Source organism: Xenia sp. Carnegie-2017, unplaced genomic scaffold (genome assembly GCF_021976095.1).
Source record: "Xenia sp. Carnegie-2017 unplaced genomic scaffold, XeniaSp_v1 HiC_scaffold_26, whole genome shotgun sequence".
Lineage (NCBI taxonomy): Eukaryota > Metazoa > Cnidaria > Anthozoa > Malacalcyonacea > Xeniidae > Xenia > Xenia sp. Carnegie-2017.
In genome coordinates this window covers 1,084,361-1,106,245 of record NW_025813489.1, presented here as the reverse complement: position 1 = coordinate 1,106,245, position 21,885 = coordinate 1,084,361, and the positions used below count along the sequence as shown (strand labels likewise).

Sequence of the window (21,885 nt, the reverse complement as noted above, 5' to 3'; positions counted from 1 at the left end):
AAAATGCCTCCCAAGTTTCTTTGTTGCTTTTCGAAGAGCAGCCTTATAACCTTTGGCACATGGGTTTCGAGAGTTAAGAATGTCGAACAGATGATCTATGATGCGAATAAAGTAGACAGTGGCTTCCGATCCTTGAAATTGTGGAAGTTTAAGAGTGTTTGTGCAGTATTCTATTGCATCAGAAACACTGGAACTTAGTGTTTGGGCAGCCAAATTTACTTTCATTTTCTGCTGCCACCATTTTATATGTGCCTCCTTCAACTTGTTTCCAAGTCTCAAGCCTTCGTTATCTTGGAGCTTTTGTAATTCTGCAAATATCGAGGAACACATAAACTCTCCTGTTTTTATCTGAAGGATGGATGAAATATGGATGTAGTTGAGGTGGTGTCATACTTGCTCCAAGAGCTCGTAACATAGCGAAATGGCAGGATGGCCCATCACATACAAAAGAAATCACATCAACACCGATATGGTGAAGTTTCTTGATGCACAGCTCAACCAAATTTGCGCGCTCTTCACCGCTCAGTCCATCGATAAAGAAGTAGGCTACTGGAACTTTCCACGTTTGTTTCAAGCAAACTACCATAAAACTAGAGCGTCCTTTGCAACGGGAGAAGAATCATCAGCTTCATCGTCGTTTCCGAGATCAACATAGCCACGAAATTTCTTGCCATCCCATGATACATGTTTTTTAATAGCCATTTCATCGATCATTAAGGAACACTCTAACTTCTCTTGATTTCTTACTTTCAAGGCAAGTGCTTCAAATGATGGCTGTGTAAATCCTGCTTCAGCAGGGACCTTCGTATACCATTTACGAATTTGTGTTGGATGAGGTAAAGCTAAATTGAATGTTTTGCGCACAAAATCGTAAGCTTTCGACGAATAAAACTGAAGAGTTAATGCAAATGACTTAAGTTCTGGTGAGTACTTGCATCCTTGGTGTGTCTTTGACATCATTTTTGTACAGCTCTGTTGGAAGACCAGCTATATTTCTTTCGAGCATTTCTTCGCAAGACGAGGAAATCAGATTCTTTTCTTTTAGCTGCTTTATAACTGACGTCAGTGAGGTAACTTTTGTTAAGGCGTCTTGCTTTCTGTTGGGTAGACTTAAGTTTCTTTTAAGTTTTGAAACCTTTTGCTGATGAATATTCTTCATTTCTTCTATTTCATGGTCGTCAAGCATTGTCTTCTTCTCAGGAGGATCGTCGTCATCGTCACTCTCGACAGTGGTAATTAGCGCTCGCTTTCTTGTCGTGGTGGTCTAACAGATTTAAATGTTTTCTGAATACGTTGGTGAAATTTTTGATCTTGCAGACAGTCAAACTGATCTTAATTGGTTTTATCATGTTGATGTACGATGCATGCATATCGTGTAGCAGGCAGAACTAATTTTAGCTACAGTGTGCAACTCAGTGTGAACAATTACATGTATATAGTTATGCAACTTTTATATAATCATTTTTTTTCCAATCTTTGTTCCTATAAACTATTATACTAAATATTTCTTTAATTGTTGTTCACCTTTTTCATATGTTGTGGAAAGAGTTTAAAACGAGTTGGAACAGCATCTTTTTGTAACTTAACAACTTTTCCAGATCTGTCAAAACAGCTTTCCAGAAAGTGATCTGAACACAGCCTGCTCGTCGAGCTAGGTGTCCAACGTTCTCTGTGTATATTTTTAATCCATACCTTTCTTCTTTCAAGATCAGCAGGGAATCTTGTCAAAAGTAAAAAAATCGTGGCTATTTTTACCGTTTATCAAGTACAAATGTAGAAAAAAAGTGCACTACATGCATAAACACCGTTGTAGGGAGGTGTGGGGACACCTCCCTCCCTCATTACAATTATTCTATGTAAATTTGTGTGCATATAAGGTAATTAAGATCAGAAAGATAATTAAGTAATTGCCCTCCCAAAAATTAACTTTGTCAGTGCTATTCTTGTGAACGTTAAAGAGCTTACCGATGAAACGTCCGTGGAAACTGTCTTTTAATGGAGGTTTCGTCGTCAGATGGCCCTTCGCTACTGCTCCGATTGAGCTCATCGTCTTCCTCATTCACTTTTTTCTTGCGTTTTGTACAGCCGTATGCGCAGCATTGAGTGCCACGATTGTCTGGCATTTTTTAGATAATCCTTTAAGATCGATAATCCTTTTTGAACTATATGCTATTAGCTTTGATATTTCTATTAGCTTTGATATTTCGACGAGCAGGCTGTGTTCAGATCACTTTCTGGAAAGCTGTTTTGACAGATCTGGAAAAGTTGTTAAGTTACAAAAAGATGCTGTTCCAACTCGTTTTAAACTCTTTCCACAACATATGAAAAAGGTGAACAACAATTAAAGAAATATTTAGTATAATAGTTTATAGGAACAAAGATTGGAAAAAAATGATTATATAAAAGTTGCATAACTATATACATGTAATTGTTCACACTGAGTTGCACACTGTAGCTAAAATTAGTTCTGCCTGCTACACGATATGCATGCATCGTACATCAACATGATAAAACCAATTAAGATCAGTTTGACTGTCTGCAAGATCAAAAATTTCACCAACGTATTCAGAAAACATTTAAATCTGTTAGACCACCACGACAAGAAAGCGAGCGCTAATTACCACTGTCGAGTGACGATGACGACGATCCTCCTGAGAAGAAGACAATGCTTGACGACCATGAAATAGAAGAAATGAAGAATATTCATCAGCAAAAGGTTTCAAAACTTAAAAGAAACTTAAGTCTACCCAACAGAAAGCAAGACGCCTTAACAAAAGTTACCTCACTGACGTCAGTTATAAAGCAGCTAAAAGAAAAGAATCTGATTTCCTCGTCTTGCGAAGAAATGCTCGAAAGAAATATAGCTGGTCTTCCAACAGAGCTGTACAAAAATGATGTCAAAGACACACCAAGGATGCAAGTACTCACCAGAACTTAAGTCATTTGCATTAACTCTTCAGTTTTATTCGTCGAAAGCTTACGATTTTGTGCGCAAAACATTCAATTTAGCTTTACCTCATCCAACACAAATTCGTAAATGGTATACGAAGGTCCCTGCTGAAGCAGGATTTACACAGCCATCATTTGAAGCACTTGCCTTGAAAGTAAGAAATCAAGAGAAGTTAGAGTGTTCCTTAATGATCGATGAAATGGCTATTAAAAAACATGTATCATGGGATGGCAAGAAATTTCGTGGCTATGTTGATCTCGGAAACGACGATGAAGCTGATGATTCTTCTCCCGTTGCAAAGGACGCTCTAGTTTTTATGGTAGTTTGCTTGAAACAAACGTGGAAAGTTCCAGTAGCCTACTTCTTTATCGATGGACTGAGCGGTGAAGAGCGCGCAAATTTGGTTGAGCTGTGCATCAAGAAACTTCACCATATCGGTGTTGATGTGATTTCTTTTGTATGTGATGGGCCATCCTGCCATTTCGCTATGTTACGAGCTCTTGGAGCAAGTATGACACCACCTCAACTACATCCATATTTCATCCATCCTTCAGATAAAAACAGGAGAGTTTATGTGTTCCTCGATATTTGCCACATGATCAAGCTCGTTAGGAACACGCTGGGAGATGGCAAAATATTAGTTGATGGTGATGGTCAAAAAATATGTTGGGAGTATATTACAGAATTACAAAAGCTCCAAGATAACGAAGGCTTGAGACTTGGAAACAAGTTGAAGGAGGCACATATAAAATGGTGGCAGCAGAAAATGAAAGTAAATTTGGCTGCCCAAACACTAAGTTCCAGTGTTTCTGATGCAATAGAATACTGCACAAACACTCTTAAACTTCCACAATTTCAAGGATCGGAAGCCACTGTCTACTTTATTCGCATCATAGATCATCTGTTCGACATTCTTAACTCTCGAAACCCATGTGCCAAAGGTTATAAGGCTGCTCTTCGAAAAAGCAACAAAGAAACTTGGGAGGCATTTTTAGCAGAAGCTTATAACTACATTATAAATCTGCGAGATGTATCTGGTAATCTGCTGTACAACACTCGCCGAAAGACAGGATTTGTGGGACTCTTGGTGGCAATAACAAACATCAAGCAAATTTTCTCTGACCTGGTTGAAAGAAAAAATGCACCAATGAAATACATACTAACATACAAGTTCAGCCAAGATCACTTAGAGCTATTTTTGGGGCAATTCGATCAGCAGGAGGATTTAACAATAACCCAACAGCCCAACAGTTCACAGCTGCCTATATAAGATTACTTTTACGAAGCAGCATTGAAGGTAGAAATGGAAACTGCAAAAAGCAAGATGGAACAGACATCCTTGAGATTATTACTGATTCAGATAATAGAATTGACAAAATGCCAGTATTTGAGCGCTTTTTGACACACTTTCACCTAGGAAATACATATTTATGAAACCGATTAAATATACAACGTATAAATAATGCCCTTAAAACGTGCTATATGAAGTCATCTTCAGAGTTAAAATGAATCTATAATCGCTTTTATCCCTAACTATCCCTACCATTCATCTCATATATCGCTAATCTTATCATTCCTTAACCACACATGTCATTTATTCCTTGTAATCCCCCAACCATGTGTTCTCCTTAACCTTTATTATCCCATTATTACATGTCTTCATTTATCCCTTAACTATACCTGTTTTTTATTCATCCCTTATCATCCCTTAACCGCGCATCCTCATTTATTCTTTATCATACTTCAACAATGCGTAGTCATTTATCCCCACGCGTCTTTATTAAGTTGTAACTGTTATCTTTCTTTTTGTTTCAGGAAAAGAAAAGACAAAACGTAAAAAGAAAGCAAACATTGCGCAAATTGAAAATGTTGAATTCACAGAGACGGAAGAAGGAACTTGTACTGTCAGTTCTCATGGTAGTTCTTCCACGAATACGACTGCTCACGATAGTTCCACGAGTTTTACCCGAGCGGCATACGATATATTACAACGTAATACTGATTCTCAGGTACATGCTCGTGGTAACCATGCTTTACTAAAAGGCCTGACGATTTTCTTGAAGTGCCAAAGAACTCTCAGTTGGCTTATTGTTCAAATTCTGAGAATTCAAGTCTTTCTTCCACAATGGCGAAATCCAACGTTGAGAACAAGGAGAATGAAACAGATGAACAAGTGGCTCGATTAACAAAGAAAAGCCAGGAAGTTCTGCATCTTAAAGACGAGTTTAAAACTGCGAATGATTTGAAAAAATCATTCTTTGACAACATCTTTGCAATCAGGGCGTTACACTGACTCATCGCTCTTGTCGGAGGAAGTGTTTGAGCCCTTGTTGATATGAACAGCGGTGTATCTCTAATTCCCTTTGTTTGCCCCGATGACGATAAAGGAGTTAGGGTCTAGCTATGTCAGATGAAAATGAGCGATTTACTGTTGCACCTGAGACGTTGCGACATTTAGAAGATACTTCATTATTTTATCGACAAGAATTTCTAACGAGTTGACCATTTTAACTGAGGTGGTAATTTATGTTGTTTTCAGTATTTACACTGATGAAGACGTCGAGAATGATGCAAGTTTAGCAATAGAGGCAACTGTTGCAGCGATATGTGCCACACGTGATGGTAGCATAGAAATTAATGATTACTCAGGATCTTCATTGGTCAGAACCATGGGTGATGGTTGTATGAATGTTAGTTAATTATGAAATGCTTTTATCTTTTTTAAGGAGGGGGGAGGGTAGGGTAGAAAGCCATCTGTAAATATCTTTGTTATATTTAGTTCGTTATATTTGGTATGTTTTCGTTCTTTAGCCATCAGAGGAATATCCATCAGGCAAAGAAATGACTTCAGGTTTGTGTGTTTTTTCTATTCACGTATTTAAATGTTTTTATTTCTTATATCTTTTGGAAAAATGTTTTGGGAACGGGAGAGGCACTTTTGCCTCAGGTTCTCAAACTATAAATGGGCTATTAGCAGGTAGAGTTAGTTTTAAATATAGAAATATTTAGTGCAATTGGATTTTACTATTTGTATCGTAGTTGCTTTGCTTGTTTGGAGGCATCGGTCAAATTTCATCATGTGAACTGAATCATTGTAAGTGTGAATAATTATAATTTCATGAATATCAATAAATACGTGATTTTTTATTGTTGAAGAGGAATTAAAACAGGCGATTGTATCGATGATGTTAAGAAAAGATGAAGTTGAAGAACGTAACAGGTTGTATTATCGTCCTTCGTTTAATATTAACATTCCATTCGAATATACACTATTTTGCCCTGATTTTTCCTTCGGTCATCTTTCCTGTAGATCGTTACAACAACATTTGGAAAAGAGATGATGAAGTCAGCTTCTCTTCGTCTTCAATTAGAAGATTTAAAAAGAGCTATGTCGTCGAAAGATGAAGAAAATTGCGTCGCTCTTAACGGCTTGAAAAGGTTAGGACATTGAGAACTCTGCATTTTCGTTAATCAAAGATGTCTGTTGACCTGTTGACCAACTAAAGAAATACGTGGGTGCTGTTCAATCGTTGAAAAGAAATGACATTATGGAAGAAGGTTTATTAGAGGGATAGTTTATCTTTAAAATAGATGTAGAAATCTAAGATATTCGATAATCTTTTGTGTAGCTCCAGAAAATGAAAGACTTTTTCCATCATTCTTTCTCCGGAATCTGACGTCGACGAAGTGAGGTATTTACAGTAAATTTGTAGCAAAAGTGAATCAACGGCGTTGAATTTCGTTTCTTTTTGTAGAAAGGAAAAAAACAAAGATTTTGAGCGGAAGTTGATCCAAGTAAGATTTCCATTAAACCATAATACTTTTACAAATCGAAACATTTGCCTTAAAAGGTCTTCATGTATCATATGCTTCATGAAGATGAGCCGAAATTTATTTGATAGAAAACTCTGCACACGGTGACTTTTAGAAATATCTAATACAAGAAGATATTTTAACTTATGAAAACTGAGGATAAATAACTGAAATGAAATCGTGATATATGTTTAAAAAAACTCGCCACTCTGACTGATTTCGCGTTTCTTGTTCATGTCTGGGGAATTTCATGGTGATGGCGTCATGGCGTAAGTTGTGATGAAATGTTGTTTATCATGTTTAAAGGTCGCTGATATGCATGGCGAACTTATTGAACGCTCGTGAATATCAGCTAAGAAAATTAAAAGAAGAGCTTGTCAATCTTAGAGGACCGGTATGTTCAGTAAAGACCCGTGTGTTCATTATAGTACAATAGATGTACAATATTGATCGGTATGTACAATATGAACTGTTTGGTATGAATATGAAAAGCAGTAAATATTCTTTTCATTTTCTAAGTATTTCTTAATAAAACTACGTATCTTCGTATGTTCTAGCTTCCTCAGGACAATAATCATGATGAATGTTTATATTTGACGGAGTTTGGTCCAAATTTCATGTCTGTCAATACTCGTCCTTTAATTAACATTTGGATTCCATCTGTTTTGTCCAAGGAAAGTCTCCAAACATTCACCATTCTTATCAGGTATAATTTTTCCATATATTTATCTCTAAAAAAAGTAAATAACTCTTCCGATGTGATGTTGATGGTTATCTGGACTAGGTTAGGGATAACTAGGGAAAATATTTCAAGATTTATTATCTATATTTGGTATTTTCCTCGTTTCAAATACATCACCCTTAAGAAAAGTGTTTGTGGTCATCGTATCTAAATATTTCACTTTTCATATGTATATGTTTAGTGGTGTTGAGAAAAAATCACAAAACTACAGATTCATCCCGACAAGCCTGTTTCGTGATTGCTCACTCTTCAGGGGATTTTCCTTTAATCACGAAACAGGCTTGTCGGGATGAATCTGTAGTTTTGTGATTTTTTCTCAACACCACTAAACATATTTACGCTCTGCTCGCGGGCATCGAGCACTGTTTTAAACGGATTTATACTGTTTTATACTGTTATATATATACAAAGTGTATATACAATGTGCCCTCCCGGCTATCACTATATTAAAATAGTGATTCCTGCACTTGGGACACAGGGCGTACGGTTACACATTGTATGGATTGTATTGTAGAGTCAGCACAGTGCTCATATATATATATATATGTATATCATCTGCTCAGTGGTCCATTTATTGTCGTCAATAAAGAATTTAACATTGTTTACTTCACAAGGTTTATATCCGTATCAAAGACGATGAATGGAATGTTTACAAAGATACTCGGATTTTATGCCCTACATAAAAAGGTTTTAATGAACATCAGTATTTTAATTTTTTAATCATATTGTTTTGCCGTAATGTACAATCCCTTCCTTTTCCTTTTTATGCACAGACAAGCAAGCAGTTTAAACCTGTTGCACAATTCACGTTCCCGCGAAAAAATTCTTGGAAATCGTGACGTAAATTTTGTGGAAAAACGTCGGAAACAATTGGAAAATTACTTGAGACAATTGATCAATTATAGTCTGGGTGCTGTTCCAGAGTTAGGTGAAAATCCTTGCAAGAGTTCTTTGTTCAAATACTTTCCATTTTTCATGTGAGTAAACACGTGATCATGTTTGAGTGTAATTTATTGTTCAATATACAGAATATTAAACGATATTTTAGTGTTAATGTTTGTAAGGCAAGAATAGACAGAAAAATTGAAAGTCAAAACAAGAACATAAAGCAATCTAGCGCATGCCCTGATTGGTCTATAACTGTGTTTTCATTAGCTTCTGCAAACCGATCTGAGCCCAACAAATCAAATCAATCAAAGAGAATTCGCAAATCAATCATGAATACATTTTAGAGGAAAAATTAAATCGTTTGTTTTAAATTTGTCTATTTCGCATTATTGATATTTTTTTAAAAAGATATTTTTTCTGTTTGCACTGCCTTATGCAAACCTCGGAGATGTTTGTGAGAAATCTTGAGCATGTGCAACACTCTACCTTCGGTTTCGGGCTTGCACTGATCTGCTCTCGTGTTCTCCCAAAGGTCTCCTCGGTTTGCATAAGCCTGTGCAAACACAGTAAAAATCTTTTATTTCGTAATAATACAACACAAAGAACTCAAACTTAGGCTTGTTTTAGAAAGAAAATGCTACTACCTATTATTTCATGAATAGTTTATCAATTTTTCCCTAAACTTTCAGCAAATATTTTACAGGCAAACTTCAACGGTATCATCTGTTTCAACGACGACAACAACAAAACAAACTGTTCCTTCTACACATAATGGTTAAAAGGTAAAACTTGTAGGATGTCTGTCAAAAAAAACAGAGCATGGAAATTGTATAACTTTTATTGTATATATATAACATACGTATAGTTCAGTATATGTAAATATAATATGTCTACAAAGTAGAAGAATTTACTGATGCATCAACTTCAAGGACTCTTTATTGTATGTGTTATATACAGATATAATTTGTCAGTATTTGCTACTATATAATAGTACATCATACAGGGTTTTAACAAGTTAAAACATAATATTTAACTTGAAATGAAAGCAATCGTATTTTAAATACATCACACGAAACCTACTATGCTATTAAATTTTGTGCTATCTCTGCACGATTTGATCAATTTACACATACCGCGTCACCCAGCTCTTGCTGGTGAATGTTTATACCACTTGACACGTGACCTATTTTGATCAATACGTCGTATGACTTTTTGGCGATCTTTCCCGCGCTATGTGTAAAGAGATTTCTTGCTGAAACAATCTTTACTTAGTTTCAACAGATATTGTGTATATACATATGTTATTGTGTATATACATAATTAGATGTATTTAACTGGTTTAAAGAAATACTCAATACATCTAATAGCTACATATTTAACGCAAAGTATAATGTAATTTTGACGTAATAATCAAACAGAATAATACTTTGAAAAAGATTTCATACCGCTCATCGTTATGCTTGTTGTACAGACATCCTATTTGACAGACATCCGTTATTTCTGGTCCTCATTTGGAATCGGAATTTCTGGTCCTCATTTGGAATCGTTTTTTGACAGACATCCGTTATTTCTGGTCCTCATTTGGAATCGGAATTTAAAGTTGGACGACTAACAATGGAAGAATTGGATGCCGCCGATAGGGAGATCTTCGCACATGTACAGAACACCACATTCTCTCAAGAACTAAAACTGTTTGCAGTTCTAGGAAATAGTAACGAGCTTGACAAAGCACTACTCAGAAAATCAGGAATCTCCATCCGACAATTAAATCCAATGATGGTGAACGGCTTACTAAAGGTTGGAGGCAGGCTTGGTAATGCGCCAATCAACGGGAAATCAAAACATCCTATTATTCTACCCTTCAAGCATCCCGTCACGGATATGATAATTCGTCAACATCATGCTGAAGTAGGTCATATGGGTCAAGAATCCGTCTTATCATCACTAAGAAAGGAATTCTGGATAATTAAAGGAAGAACAGCAGTTCGACGCGTAGTACGAAGTTGCCTAGCTTGTCAAAGAAGAAAGGCTCGTTTGGGTGAGCAGCTAATGTCAGATCTACCAGAAAGCCGAGTGACACCCCAAAAACCTCCCTTTACTATAGTAGGAATCGATTATTTTGGACCCATGCTGGTGAAAAGAGGTAGATCGTTATGAAAAGATATGGTTGCCTTTTCACATGTTTCACGGACCGAGCAATCCATATAGAAATAGCTCATTCCTTGGATACAGACTCGATGATCAACGCTCTCAGGAGATTTATTAGCATGCGAGGATGTCCCGAGCAAATCAGGAGTGATAGAGGAACAAATTTTGTGAGTGCTAACAAGGAATTGAACAAAGGAATTGAAGAATGGGATCAAGGTAAAGTGGACAAATTTTGTACGCAAAGAAGAATTAAGTGGCACTTTAACCCGCCTTCAGCGAGCCATATGGGAGGCGTATGGGAGAGAATGATACGATCTGTTAGACAAATCCTCAAAGCAATTCTCAAAGAACAAGTAGTTTCAGACGAAGTCCTGCAAACCGTGATTGCAGAGGTGGTTCTAATCCTTAATTCAAGACCTCTCACGCGCAACAGTGACAGTCCTGACGATGACGATCCTCTAACTCCAAACCACTTATTGCATTTACGAGCAAGTACTAGTTTACCCCCAGGATTATTTGACAAAAAGGATTTGTGCTGTAAGAAGAATTGGAAGCAGGCTCAATACTTAGCAAATGTTTTTGGCGTAGATGGCTCAAAGAATACTTACCAACATTAATAGAGAAAGAAATGGTACACACCGAGACGGAATCTTAAAAGGAGATCTAGTACTTGTAGCTGACGAAAACTACCCAAGGGGACAATGGCCGTTAGGTCACGTTGTAGAAGCAATAGCAAGTAATGACGGTAATGTTCGGACAGTGAAGGTAAACCTAGTTCAACAGTATCGACTAGAGCCAAACATCAACGAAATCAACGAAAGGGAGATTACAAGATGAACACGGTAACCTTGATCCGTCCCGTGACTAAATTATGTCTACTTGAGATGGACAATTGAAGTTTACATATCCAAATAATTTAGAATTTAAGAGTTATGTTCTTGTTGTGATATGTACCAGATTTAACGGTAGCTTGATATGGTTTAAATGGATTCCTACGTTGCAATTTCCATTTAGGGGCTGGTGTGGCTACCGTATGGATTGTCGCTACGGACGGAATGGAAAACAGGAAGTGACGTTTGAAAGTGTTGTTTTTTAATAAGAGTAAAAGACAGATTGTTGTTGTTGAATGTTGTACGTGGGACCAAACGGTCCTTAACGTAATTTAAACCAGTAATTTGAGAACAGTAATTCGAAAACAGTAATTTGAAATTAATAAATTTGTGATTGGCTTATTCTTGTTGTATGACGACTTGATAGTAACAAGTCCCTTGAAAGAAAATTCTTGTACTTTTGTTTTACTTTTTAGGAATGAAAGAGGATGGATTAAAGAGTAAGAAAAACAAGGCAGGATTTTGTTAGTATTTTTCCTCAAATATTTATTGGCTTTAAATTAGAACAGTTTTGTCTCAATAAGAGTCAGACTTCCCAATAAAGCATCCCAGTTTCGTCTCAATAAGATACAAACCTCTCGATTCAAAATTCGTATACTATAGTCTTTTGCATGAAAATTCGTGATGTATAGTCCCTTGACTGAAAATTCGTGTACTATTGTCTTTTGCATGAAAATTCGTGTACTATAGTCTTTTGCATGAAAATTCCTGATAAATAGTCCCTTGAATGAAAATTCGTGTACTATTGTGTTTTGCATGAAAATTCGTGGTCTATAGTCTTTTGCATGAAAATTCGTGTACTATAGTCTTTTGCATGAAAATTCGTGTACTATAGTCTTTTGCATGAAAATTCGTGTACTATAGTCTTTTGCATGAAAATTCGTATACTATAGTATTTTTCATGAAATTCGCGATCTACAGTCTTTTGCATGAAAATTCGTCATCTATAGTCTTTTGCATGAAAATTCGTGTACTATAGTCTTTTGCATGAAAATTCGTATACTATAGTATTTTGCAAGAAATTCGCGATCTACAGTCTTTTGCATGAAAATTCGTCATCTATAGTCTTTTGCATGAAAATTGGTGTACTATAGTCTTTTGCATGAAAATTCGTGATGTATGCTCCCTTGAAAGAAAATTCGTGTACTTTTGTTTACTGTTTAGGAATGAAAGAGGATGGATTAAAGAGGAAGAAAAACAAGGCAGGATTTTGTTAGTATTTTTCCTCAAATATTTATTGGCTTTAACTTAGAACAGTTTTGTCTCAATAAGAGTCGGACTTCCCAATAAAGCACCCAGTTTCGTCTCAATAAGATACAAACCTTTCGATTCAAAATTGGTGTACTATAGTCTTTTGCATGAAAATTCGTGATGTATAGTCCCTTGAAAGAAAATTCGTGTACTTTTGTTTTACTTTTTAGGAATGAAAGAGGATGGATTAAAGAAGGAGAAAAACAAGGCAGGATTTTGTTAGTATTTTTCCTCAAATATTTATTACCCATAAATTAGAACAGTTTTGTCTCAATAAGAGTCAGACTTCCCAATAAAGCACCCCAGTTCGTCTCAATAAGATACAAACCTTTCGATTCAAAATTCGTGTACTATAGTGTTTTGCATGAAAATTCGTATACTATAGTATTTTGCATGAAATTCGCGATCTACAGTCTTTTGCATGAAAATTCGTGTCTATAGTCTTTTGCATGAAAATTCGTGATCTACAGTCTTTTACATGAAAATTCGTGATCTATAGTCTTTTGCATGAAAATTGGTGTACTATAGTCTTTTGCATGAAAATTCGTGATGTATAGTCCCTTGAAAGAAAATTCGTGTACTTTTGTTTTACTTTTTAGGAATGAAAGAGGATGGATTAAAGAGGAAGAAAAACAAGGCAGGATTTTGTTAGTATTATTCCTCAAATATTTATTACCCATAAATTAGAACAGTTTTGTCTCAATAAGAGTCAGACTTCCCAATAAAGCATCCCAGTTTCGTCTCAATAAGATACAAACCTTTCGATACAAAATTCGTGTACTATAGTCTTTTGCATGAAAGTTCATGATCTACAGTGTTTTGCATGAAAATTCGTGATCTATAGTCTTTTGCATGAAAATTCGTGTACTATAGTCTTTTGCATGAAAATTCGTGATGTATAGTCCCTTGAAAGAAAATTCGTGTACTTTTGTTTTAGTTTTAGGAATGAAAGAGGATGGATTAAAGAGGAAGAAAAACAAGGCAGGATTTTGTTAGTATTTTTCCTCAAATATTTATTGGCTTTAAATTAGAACAGTTTTGTCTCAATAAGAGTCATACTTCCCAATAAAGCATCCCAGGTTCGTCTCAATAAGATACAAACCTTTCGATACAAAATTCGTGTACTATAGTCTTTTGCATGAAAGTTCATGATCTACAGTGTTTTGCATGAAAATTCGTGATCTATAGTCTTTTGCATGAAAATTCGTGTACTATAGTCTTTTGCATGAAAATTCGTGATGTATAGTCCCTTGAAAGAAAATTCGTGTACTTTTGTTTTACTTTTTAGGAATGAAAGAGGATGGATTAAAGAAGGAGAAAAACAAGGCAGGATTTTGTTAGTATTTTTCCTCAAAGATTTATTACCCATAAATTAGAACAGTTTTGTCTCAATAAGAGTCAGACTTCCCAATAAAGCATCCCAGTTTCGTCTCAATAAGATTCAAACCTCTTGATTCAAAATTCGTGAATTATAGTCTTTTGCATGAAAATTCGTGATCTACAGTCTTTGCATGAAAATTGGTGTACTATAGTCTTTTGCATGAAAATTCGTGATGTATAGTCCCTTGAAAGAAAATTCGTGTACTTTTGTTTTACTTTTAGGAATGAAAGAGGATGGATTAAAGAGGAAGAAAAACAAGGCAGGATTTTGTTAGTATTATTCCTCAAATATTTATTACCCATAAATTAGAACAGTTTTGTCTCAATAAGAGTCAGACTTCCCAATAAAGCATCCCAGTTTCGTCTCAATAAGATACAAACCTTTCGATACAAAATTCGTGTACTATAGTCTTTTGCATGAAAGTTCATGATCTACAGTGTTTTGCATGAAAATTCGTGATCTATAGTCTTTGCATGAAAATTCTTGTACTATAGTCTTTTGCATGAAAATTCGTGTACTATAGTCTTTTGCATGAAATTCGTGATCTACAGTCTTTTGCATGAAAAATTCGTGATCTATAGTCTTTTGCATGAAAATTCGTGATGTATAGTCCCTTGAAAGAAAATTCGTGTACTTTTGTTTTACTTTTAGGAATGAAAGAGGATGGATTAAAGAAGGAGAAAAACAAGGCAGGATTTTGTTAGTATTTTTCCTCAAAGATTTATTACCCATAAATTAGAACAGTTTTGTCTCAATAAGAGTCAGACTTCCCAATAAAGCATCCCAGTTTCGTCTCAATAAGATTCAAACCTCTTGATTCAAAATTCGTGAATTATAGTCTTTTGCATGAAAATTCGTAATCTACAGTCTTTTGCATGAAAAAATCGAGAACTATAGTCTTTGCATGAAAATTCGTAATCTATAGTCTTTTGCATGAAAATTCGTGATCTATAGTCTTTTGCATGAAAATTGGTGTACTATAGTCTTTGCATGAAAATTCGTGATGTATAGTCCCTTGAAAGAAAATTCGTGTACTTTTGTTTTACTTTTAGGAATGAAAGAGGATGGATTAAAGAGGAAGAAAAACAAGGCAGGATTTTGTTAGTATTATTCCTCAAATATTTATTACCCATAAATTAGAACAGTTTTGTCTCAATAAGAGTCAGACTTCCCAATAAAGCATCCCAGTTTCGTCTCAATAAGATACAAACCTTTCGATACAAAATTCGTGTACTATAGTCTTTTGCATGAAAGTTCATGATCTACAGTGTTTTGCATGAAAATTCGTGATCTATAGTCTTTTGCATGAAAATTCGTGTACTATAGTCTTTGCATGAAAATTCGTGATGTACAGTCCCTTGAAAGAAAATTCGTGTACTTTTGTTTTAGTTTTTAGGAATGAAAGAGGATGGATTAAAGAGGAAGAAAAACAAGGCAGGATTTTGTTAGTATTTTTCCTCAAATATTTATTGGCTTTAAATTAGAACAGTTTTGTCTCAATAAGAGTCATACTTCCCAATAAAGCATCCCAGTTTCGTCTCAATAAGATACAAACCTTTCGATACAAAATTCGTGTACTATAGTCTTTTGCATGAAAGTTCATGATCTACAGTCTTTTGCATGAAAATTCGTGATCTATAGTCTTTTGCATGAACATTTATATTGTATGTACTGACTTTTAAAAGTACATGAATATGTTTTTAAGGATTCATCATTATTTTTGCACAATACCAAGTCATTCTCTCCCACATAAAACATTTGATGAAAAGGTTCGTAGTATTGGTCATACCTAGTTGGCTATAGGCTTACACATGCATGCAAACACTGGACTGTTGGTCTAGACATTATCTAAATCTTTATTCTGTATGTTACCACTCAATGTATGTCACTCATTCTATTAACTTGTGAAACTGCTGTCCAGTGTGCTGCATGTTTTGCAGGCTTATGTGATATGACATTTATAATTTACCTTATCTGTGCATTTGTTCAAGTGTTGAATATTCTACTCTAGGTTATTCATTTACTGGTTATGTTGTCACAGATATCTTTCCATCAATGCCTTATCTTTTCTAACTATCAAATAAGGTATGTATCTAACAAAAAACTACTTAGTATCCATTGCCGTCACAATTTGTATGTTGGTTCTTAATTTTATGTATAAATTTATTTCATAGAGCAAAGAATTTGAGTGAAACTTTGGCTAAAATTGGATTTCCTTCTACACATATTTCAGGTAGTGTTTGCTATGTAATTTATAAATCTTGGTCAATTATCTTTGTTTGATTTGTCATTTAGGGTAATTTTCCTTATTTTGTTTTTCGTATTCATGAACACCAAGATGCTTTCTTGGTATTTTCTAATAAAATATTTACCAAAGTAAATAACAAAGTAGAGAGGTCATGCCACTGTGTTTTAGAAACATGATGTTTTGTCATACTTTGGTTAGTGTTAGTTTATAAAACAAGTTTCTCTGCTTTTGTACTCTCTGGTCTGTTAGTTGTCATCACTATGTTAATTTTGTTCTCTGTCATTGGATAAACCAAGAATGAAATACAGTCATGTTTATTTTTTTATGTTTATTTTTTTGAGAAAGGTGGTCAAGGGCAAAATGAACGTCTTGATGCAATGAGGAAGTTGAAGCAGCTCAAATGTCGTATTTTGATATCAACAGGTCTTTTAAGTGACGTTAACTGATTTCTATATTTTCTTGCTTGGATACTTGGACGTCAGTTATAGTAGAAATATTCTTAATTTTAAACAAATCATCTGTATTCCATCTAGGGGAACTTGTCAATGTTATGATTACATTAGTATTAAAGATAGGATCTTGTATTACTAACTAGCGTAACTTGTCAATATTGTGATACGGTAGCATTACGTACAACAACCAAGGGTAACTCGTTAATATTTAGATTTATATTAAAGATAGCATCTTGTATTATCTCCAAGAGTAACTCGTCAATGTTGTGATAAATTTTATTAATGATAGCATCCAGTATACCGCGTTACAACGTCACTCGTTAATGTTATGATTAATATCAGAGGTAACATCCCGAGAGATTGAATCTTGAATTATAGTGTAGAGTGAATCTCCCATTGAATCTTCTCTACCATTATAAGTAATTATAAGTAGTAATGGTATTATTATAATGATTTGTTTGATTTAAAATTATCTTTAAACAGGAGCATTAACATTCAAAATTTATGTGGAAATCCATTTGTACTGAGATGATCCCTTCGTTGCACCATCTCTCCCTCATCACAACATTTATCCCTTTATCAAAACATCTATCCATACTTTATCTTCTGTATCTATAGATGTCTCGTGGCATCGATGCTGAACGTGTGAACCTTGTGATTAACACGGATCTTCCACGTGACTCTGAGACATATTTACATAGAGTTGGGAGGGCTGGACGTTACGGTAGGTCACCATTTAAATTATTTATAGATAGCTAATTGCAACAGTCGTCCATTATTTTTTTGACGAAGATGGCGTTACTGAAAATGGCGATTTTACATACTGCTAAAATATTTACGGATAATAGATCTCAAAGTAGAAAGATTTTAACCTGGTTGGCCATTTTTACTTACACAATGTCATGTTTCGGTGTTTGACAATGATATTATTTTTTTGTTCACGACGTAACACGTCTTTACACAACAAGAAAAAAGACAAATGTTGATCAATACATATAAAATGACATCGATAAAATGACAAATAAGCTTGTGTTTGTACCCTATGTACCCTTATATCAACCCATGCCACCAATCCATTCTACTTACATTCCTATAAAATCCATCGTTACCTACCTAACCCATCCGTCTATTAAAGAATAATTTGTTATCATGATGGCTCATCAGAAATACATTGCCATTATCAAAGCCATTTATCGTATGATAAGTCATCGACTACGGGAACCAACTTCTCATCTATTTTTTCATATTTTTTTAATGCGTACGTCAAACATCTTCCCAACATTGGAAAAATTTCATTCATTATTGGGGATTATGTTTAGTTTTGAACGTTAAACAGGATCGTATGGCGTGGCCATAAATTTCGTGGCCGCAGGAAAAGAGGAATCAAGTTTGAAAGACATCGAAATTAAATGTGGAATAAACTTCGATCCTTTGCCAGGTAATGTTTATGTTTTAAAGAATAATATCATATCATGATATGAATTTTTTATATTAATCTAAAATATATTTGCTTCCACATTTAGTACTTATATTATTAGTATTTAGAATTATTACTATCATTGCCATTTTATTCGGTGATTTACTTATTTTCGTTGTTCGGTCTTTATGTTTAGTGAAGTATGATTTGAGTTTGTATGTAGATTTTGAGTTTGTCTTGTTTATAAATAATTTATTCTCACATTCTGACGAAGGCTCGAAGCACCGAGTTGAAAGCTTAATAAAAATTTCAAAATAAAAATCCAGAGAATCCTATATGTTATCATATTATATATAAGTTTGAAAATTTGTAATCCAGGCATTTAATACATAAAAGATAAAAGTTTCTCCGAATTTTAAGTGATTTTTATTTAATATCCTCATTCTGATGAAGGCTCGAAGCAACGAGTCGAAAGCTCAATAAAAATCACTTAAAATCCGGAGAAACTTTTTATCTTTTACATATTATATATATATATTTCTAAATGACATTACCTCTTCATCATTAGATGGACTCTCTTGCTTTATTCCTGACCATACGAGTGTCGGTTGGCTCACCGCATTTTCACTGTTGACAGGAGTGATGGAGGATCTTGAACTGGCTCTCTCGCTCCAACTGTTGAGCCAAGTGTTTGTAATTCAGGCCAACTGGTGAGCCAAGTGTTTGAAGTTACAAACTTGCCAGGATTCGTGGTAATAAACAGAGTAGTGGAAAACTGACAAATATTTCAATGAGATCTGAGTTTTCAGATGACGATGTTGATGAAAATGTTGGAGATGAGACACCGCCAGATGAATTCTTTTTCATTCTGAAGAAAAAAATGGTAATAAGAATTATGGTGAAACGTTTACCAACAATTTCCAAATTAAGTCCTCGAAAAAGGAAACGACCCGCAATTTCTCTGCTTCCTCTTCACGAAATGTTGAACGTAGCACAACCTTTGATCGCAAGACAACTAATAAGATTCGTACAAAGAAAGGAGATAAGTTTGAAGAAGAGAGTTGGTCCACTGCAACTAACAATGAAGACGATGACACGTCGCTTCAGTTGCCTAAAGGGGTAACCCTTTAGGCAACTGAAGTGACGTGTCATCGTCTCTGAGTTTTCAGATGACGATGTTGATGAAAATGTTGGAGATGAGACACCGCCAGATGAATTCTTCTTTCATTCTGAAGAAAAAAATGGTAATAAGAATTATGGTGAAACGTTTACCAACAATTTCCAAATTAAGTCCTCGAAAAACGAAACGACCCGCAATTTCTCTGCTTCCTCTTCGCGAAATTTTTGGAATGATAATATGGAAAGTCCAAAGTCCAATTTATTGATGATACAAATTGTCTCGCTTCAATGCTTTATCCACAATATAAAATCGATAAAAGGACTCAAATAATTCACCAAATTCATTATCGGCCCAATACCACTTAAACAACTTTTCATCTGCATACAAAGACATGGATAAATTGACTTGGTTCGTATATCACACATTCTAATATTTAACAAAATTTTTTCTAAAACAATGATGATAAACAAGTAAGTGTCATAATGTTAATAAATAATAAAAATTAAAATATGCTTACCAAAAAAGTTGAGATAAAATTAATCACAAACACCAATATTAACAGCTTGAACCAAAGACGTTGCTTTATGAATACAGAAAAAAAATCCAATATGAAGAAGACCTGTCATAAACAAGTATTGACCATCATATTTCAGAGCTTCAATAATTGAATTAATTCTACTTTTGAAAGACATCTTCTCTCTTTGATCGACTGAATATCTATGATACAAGTAGATATAGAAAAAAGTATAAATATAGAGAAAATTGTAAAAAAAATGAAATTTATTGTAAAAAGTTGAAAAAAGTTGAAAAAAATTGAAAAAAAGTAAATTCAATAATGTAAAAAAATGAAAAAAATGTAAAAAATTGCAAAACAATTTTAATCAAGAAAAAACAATTTATTACATGTTTTTACAATTTAAAATGATATATTTAAAAAAAAGTTTTTTAAAATAAACCACTAGGTCGACCATGAACCCGTGAACCCATGGGCACACCACCAAATTTTGATTGACAAGATCCACCGAATGCTAATGAATTTTCCTCCTTACTAGGTAAATCAAATGTTTTTTTACCTTCACCAAATGCTTCTGGTTTTTCTTCTTTACTATGTAAATTAAATGTTTTTTGAGCACTAGATTTACCAAATAATCCAGTTGCTTTGTCAGATGTTGATGGAACAAACTTGACTGGTTGTCACCAGACTTGACTGGTTGTTGTTTGTCTGTTTTGAGTAGTTACGTGCAGATTTGCCGACGACCCCACAGAATTCAAATCAAAATAATTCTGAACAGTAACTCATTACGGCTTCGCAGAAGGGCGTTACGAAATCCTAAACTTACACTTAAAAAGCTTCTCGATCTTTGCAGGAATCCGGAAACATCAGAAACACATGCTTTGAGAATAGGACAAGATCAAAGAATAGTCAAGAAAGTCCAAATCTAGGGAACAAAAGGATCCAGCTGGCAATACAGGAATTCAGCGAATAACAGATCAAACAAAAGCAAAGAAGGGCGGTGCCTAAGGCAGGATGAATGGCGCATGAACAAAAGAACTACAACTTGCTTTAACTGCGGAGGAAAATTTCTCCATCCTAAAGATAATCCATGCCCAGCAAAAGGAAAGACATGTAGAGCGAAACGAAACCACTTTGCAAAGTGTAGTAAAACTACCTTAAAACAACCTCAAGTGAATGAAGTGATCAAACTACAAACAGATGAGATGTGTACAATCAGCTTGACTCGAGTAGTGATGAAGAATATGCGTTGTTCACTCCCAAGTAATCAACGCAATGAACTCAGATAGCCAAAGTGGATTGCTCAAAACGACCGTAATAATTGAAGCGACTGAAGTCAGAATGCTGATAGATTCTGGTGCGAGCGTAAACATCATAGACAAAATAACGTATCGAACCTTGTTACAAGAAATGCCATCAATTAAACTTGAACACACAAACATCAAGCTAAAGTCGTATGGCTCAAATAAGACACTATCCGACTAACTACGTTTTGTGCAACGTAGTTAAGTCGAGCAGTTATGTTACTACAGTCAAGGAGTTTACTACGGTAGTTAGCGTTAACTATAGTTAAAGTTAATTACGTTTTTACATAACCGACCCCCGACGCTTAATCGCTGAGGTTGTCGAAACGTCAGTCACCATCACAATGACATTCCTCAGGAATCTACTAACATGGACAATCTATATCCACAAATATGTAACGATACGCCTGGATTCAAACCTTCGTTTTAAAAATGTTTATGTTTTACTGTGTGTACTGTTTATAAACAAACTTTTTTTGAAAAAATTAAAGAAGAGTTTATCTTCAATCATATTGTTGCGATTGCGCAAACTAGCTATAATGTTCAGATTACTATACTTCGTGTGAAAGTGTTCTTGGGTTAGCGATTGCAATAGTCGCTATAAACGACATTTACTGCCCACAAGGGATTTTTCAGATACAAACGTTTTAACAATGACACAAACGCAGCAAATAAGTTCCTTCAGTTCACACTGCAAGAACATTATCATCGAAGCTTTCAAGTCATATACTTTCAATTTATTCAACTCGTTACTAAAACTTATTCAA

The 21,885-nt window shown here is 34.8% G+C and overlaps 2 protein-coding genes and 1 long non-coding RNA gene across 3 annotated transcripts; 2 read left to right on the top strand and 1 right to left on the bottom strand.

Annotated features, from left to right (window-relative positions):
• Positions 1-1,100: 1,100 nt before the first annotated feature.
• Positions 1,101-2,148, bottom strand: LOC124453818 (THAP domain-containing protein 2-like). Its single transcript, XM_047004665.1, has 3 exons — positions 1,966-2,148; positions 1,525-1,720; positions 1,101-1,284 (listed from the first exon to the last, which is right to left on the bottom strand). Exons 1-3 carry the CDS (start codon positions 2,121-2,123, stop codon positions 1,237-1,239), a joined length of 402 nt encoding a protein of 133 aa, XP_046860621.1. The 5' UTR covers positions 2,124-2,148; the 3' UTR covers positions 1,101-1,236.
• A 6,180-nt stretch (positions 2,149-8,328) lies between these two features.
• On the top strand, positions 8,329-9,472 carry LOC124453950. The gene is made up of 2 exons (XR_006951262.1): positions 8,329-8,482; positions 9,097-9,472. It is a non-coding gene; the product is annotated as an uncharacterized LOC124453950 (long non-coding RNA).
• A 2,405-nt stretch (positions 9,473-11,877) lies between these two features.
• Positions 11,878-21,651, top strand: LOC124453947 (probable ATP-dependent RNA helicase DDX20). The gene is made up of 19 exons (XM_047004772.1): positions 11,878-11,895; positions 12,596-12,643; positions 12,853-12,900; positions 13,282-13,329; positions 13,620-13,673; positions 13,971-14,018; positions 14,285-14,332; positions 14,715-14,762; positions 15,116-15,163; positions 15,460-15,507; positions 15,769-15,832; positions 16,075-16,148; positions 16,238-16,296; positions 16,657-16,739; positions 17,382-17,487; positions 18,100-18,201; positions 18,749-19,424; positions 20,263-20,352; positions 20,668-21,651. The coding sequence occupies exons 12-17, from the start codon at positions 16,093-16,095 to the stop codon at positions 18,892-18,894; spliced, it is 552 nt and encodes a 183-aa protein (XP_046860728.1). The 5' UTR covers positions 11,878-11,895; positions 12,596-12,643; positions 12,853-12,900; positions 13,282-13,329; positions 13,620-13,673; positions 13,971-14,018; positions 14,285-14,332; positions 14,715-14,762; positions 15,116-15,163; positions 15,460-15,507; positions 15,769-15,832; positions 16,075-16,092; the 3' UTR covers positions 18,895-19,424; positions 20,263-20,352; positions 20,668-21,651.
• Positions 21,652-21,885: the final 234 nt, after the last annotated feature.

What these genes read in the sequence shown, in the direction of transcription:
- LOC124453818 (XM_047004665.1), bottom strand. Translation starts at nt 2,123, where the DNA reads ATGCCAGACAATCGTGGCACTCAATGCTGCGCATACGGCTGTACAAAA. An exon ending in TTTCCACGGACGTTTCATCG is followed by an intron (nt 1,721 to 1,965) that starts GTAAGCTCTTTA and finishes ACTTTTGACAAG; the next exon opens with ATTCCCTGCTGATCTTGAAA. An exon ending in TTCCACAACATATGAAAAAG is followed by an intron (nt 1,285 to 1,524) that starts GTGAACAACAAT and finishes CAACGTATTCAG; the next exon opens with AAAACATTTAAATCTGTTAG.
- LOC124453947 (XM_047004772.1), top strand. Translation starts at nt 16,093, where the DNA reads ATGTTGTCACAGATATCTTTCCATCAATGCCTTATCTTTTCTAACTAT. An exon ending in TCCTTCTACACATATTTCAG is followed by an intron (nt 16,297 to 16,656) that starts GTAGTGTTTGCT and finishes TTTTTGAGAAAG; the next exon opens with GTGGTCAAGGGCAAAATGAA. An exon ending in AAACTTCGATCCTTTGCCAG is followed by an intron (nt 18,202 to 18,748) that starts GTAATGTTTATG and finishes CTTCATCATTAG; the next exon opens with ATGGACTCTCTTGCTTTATT.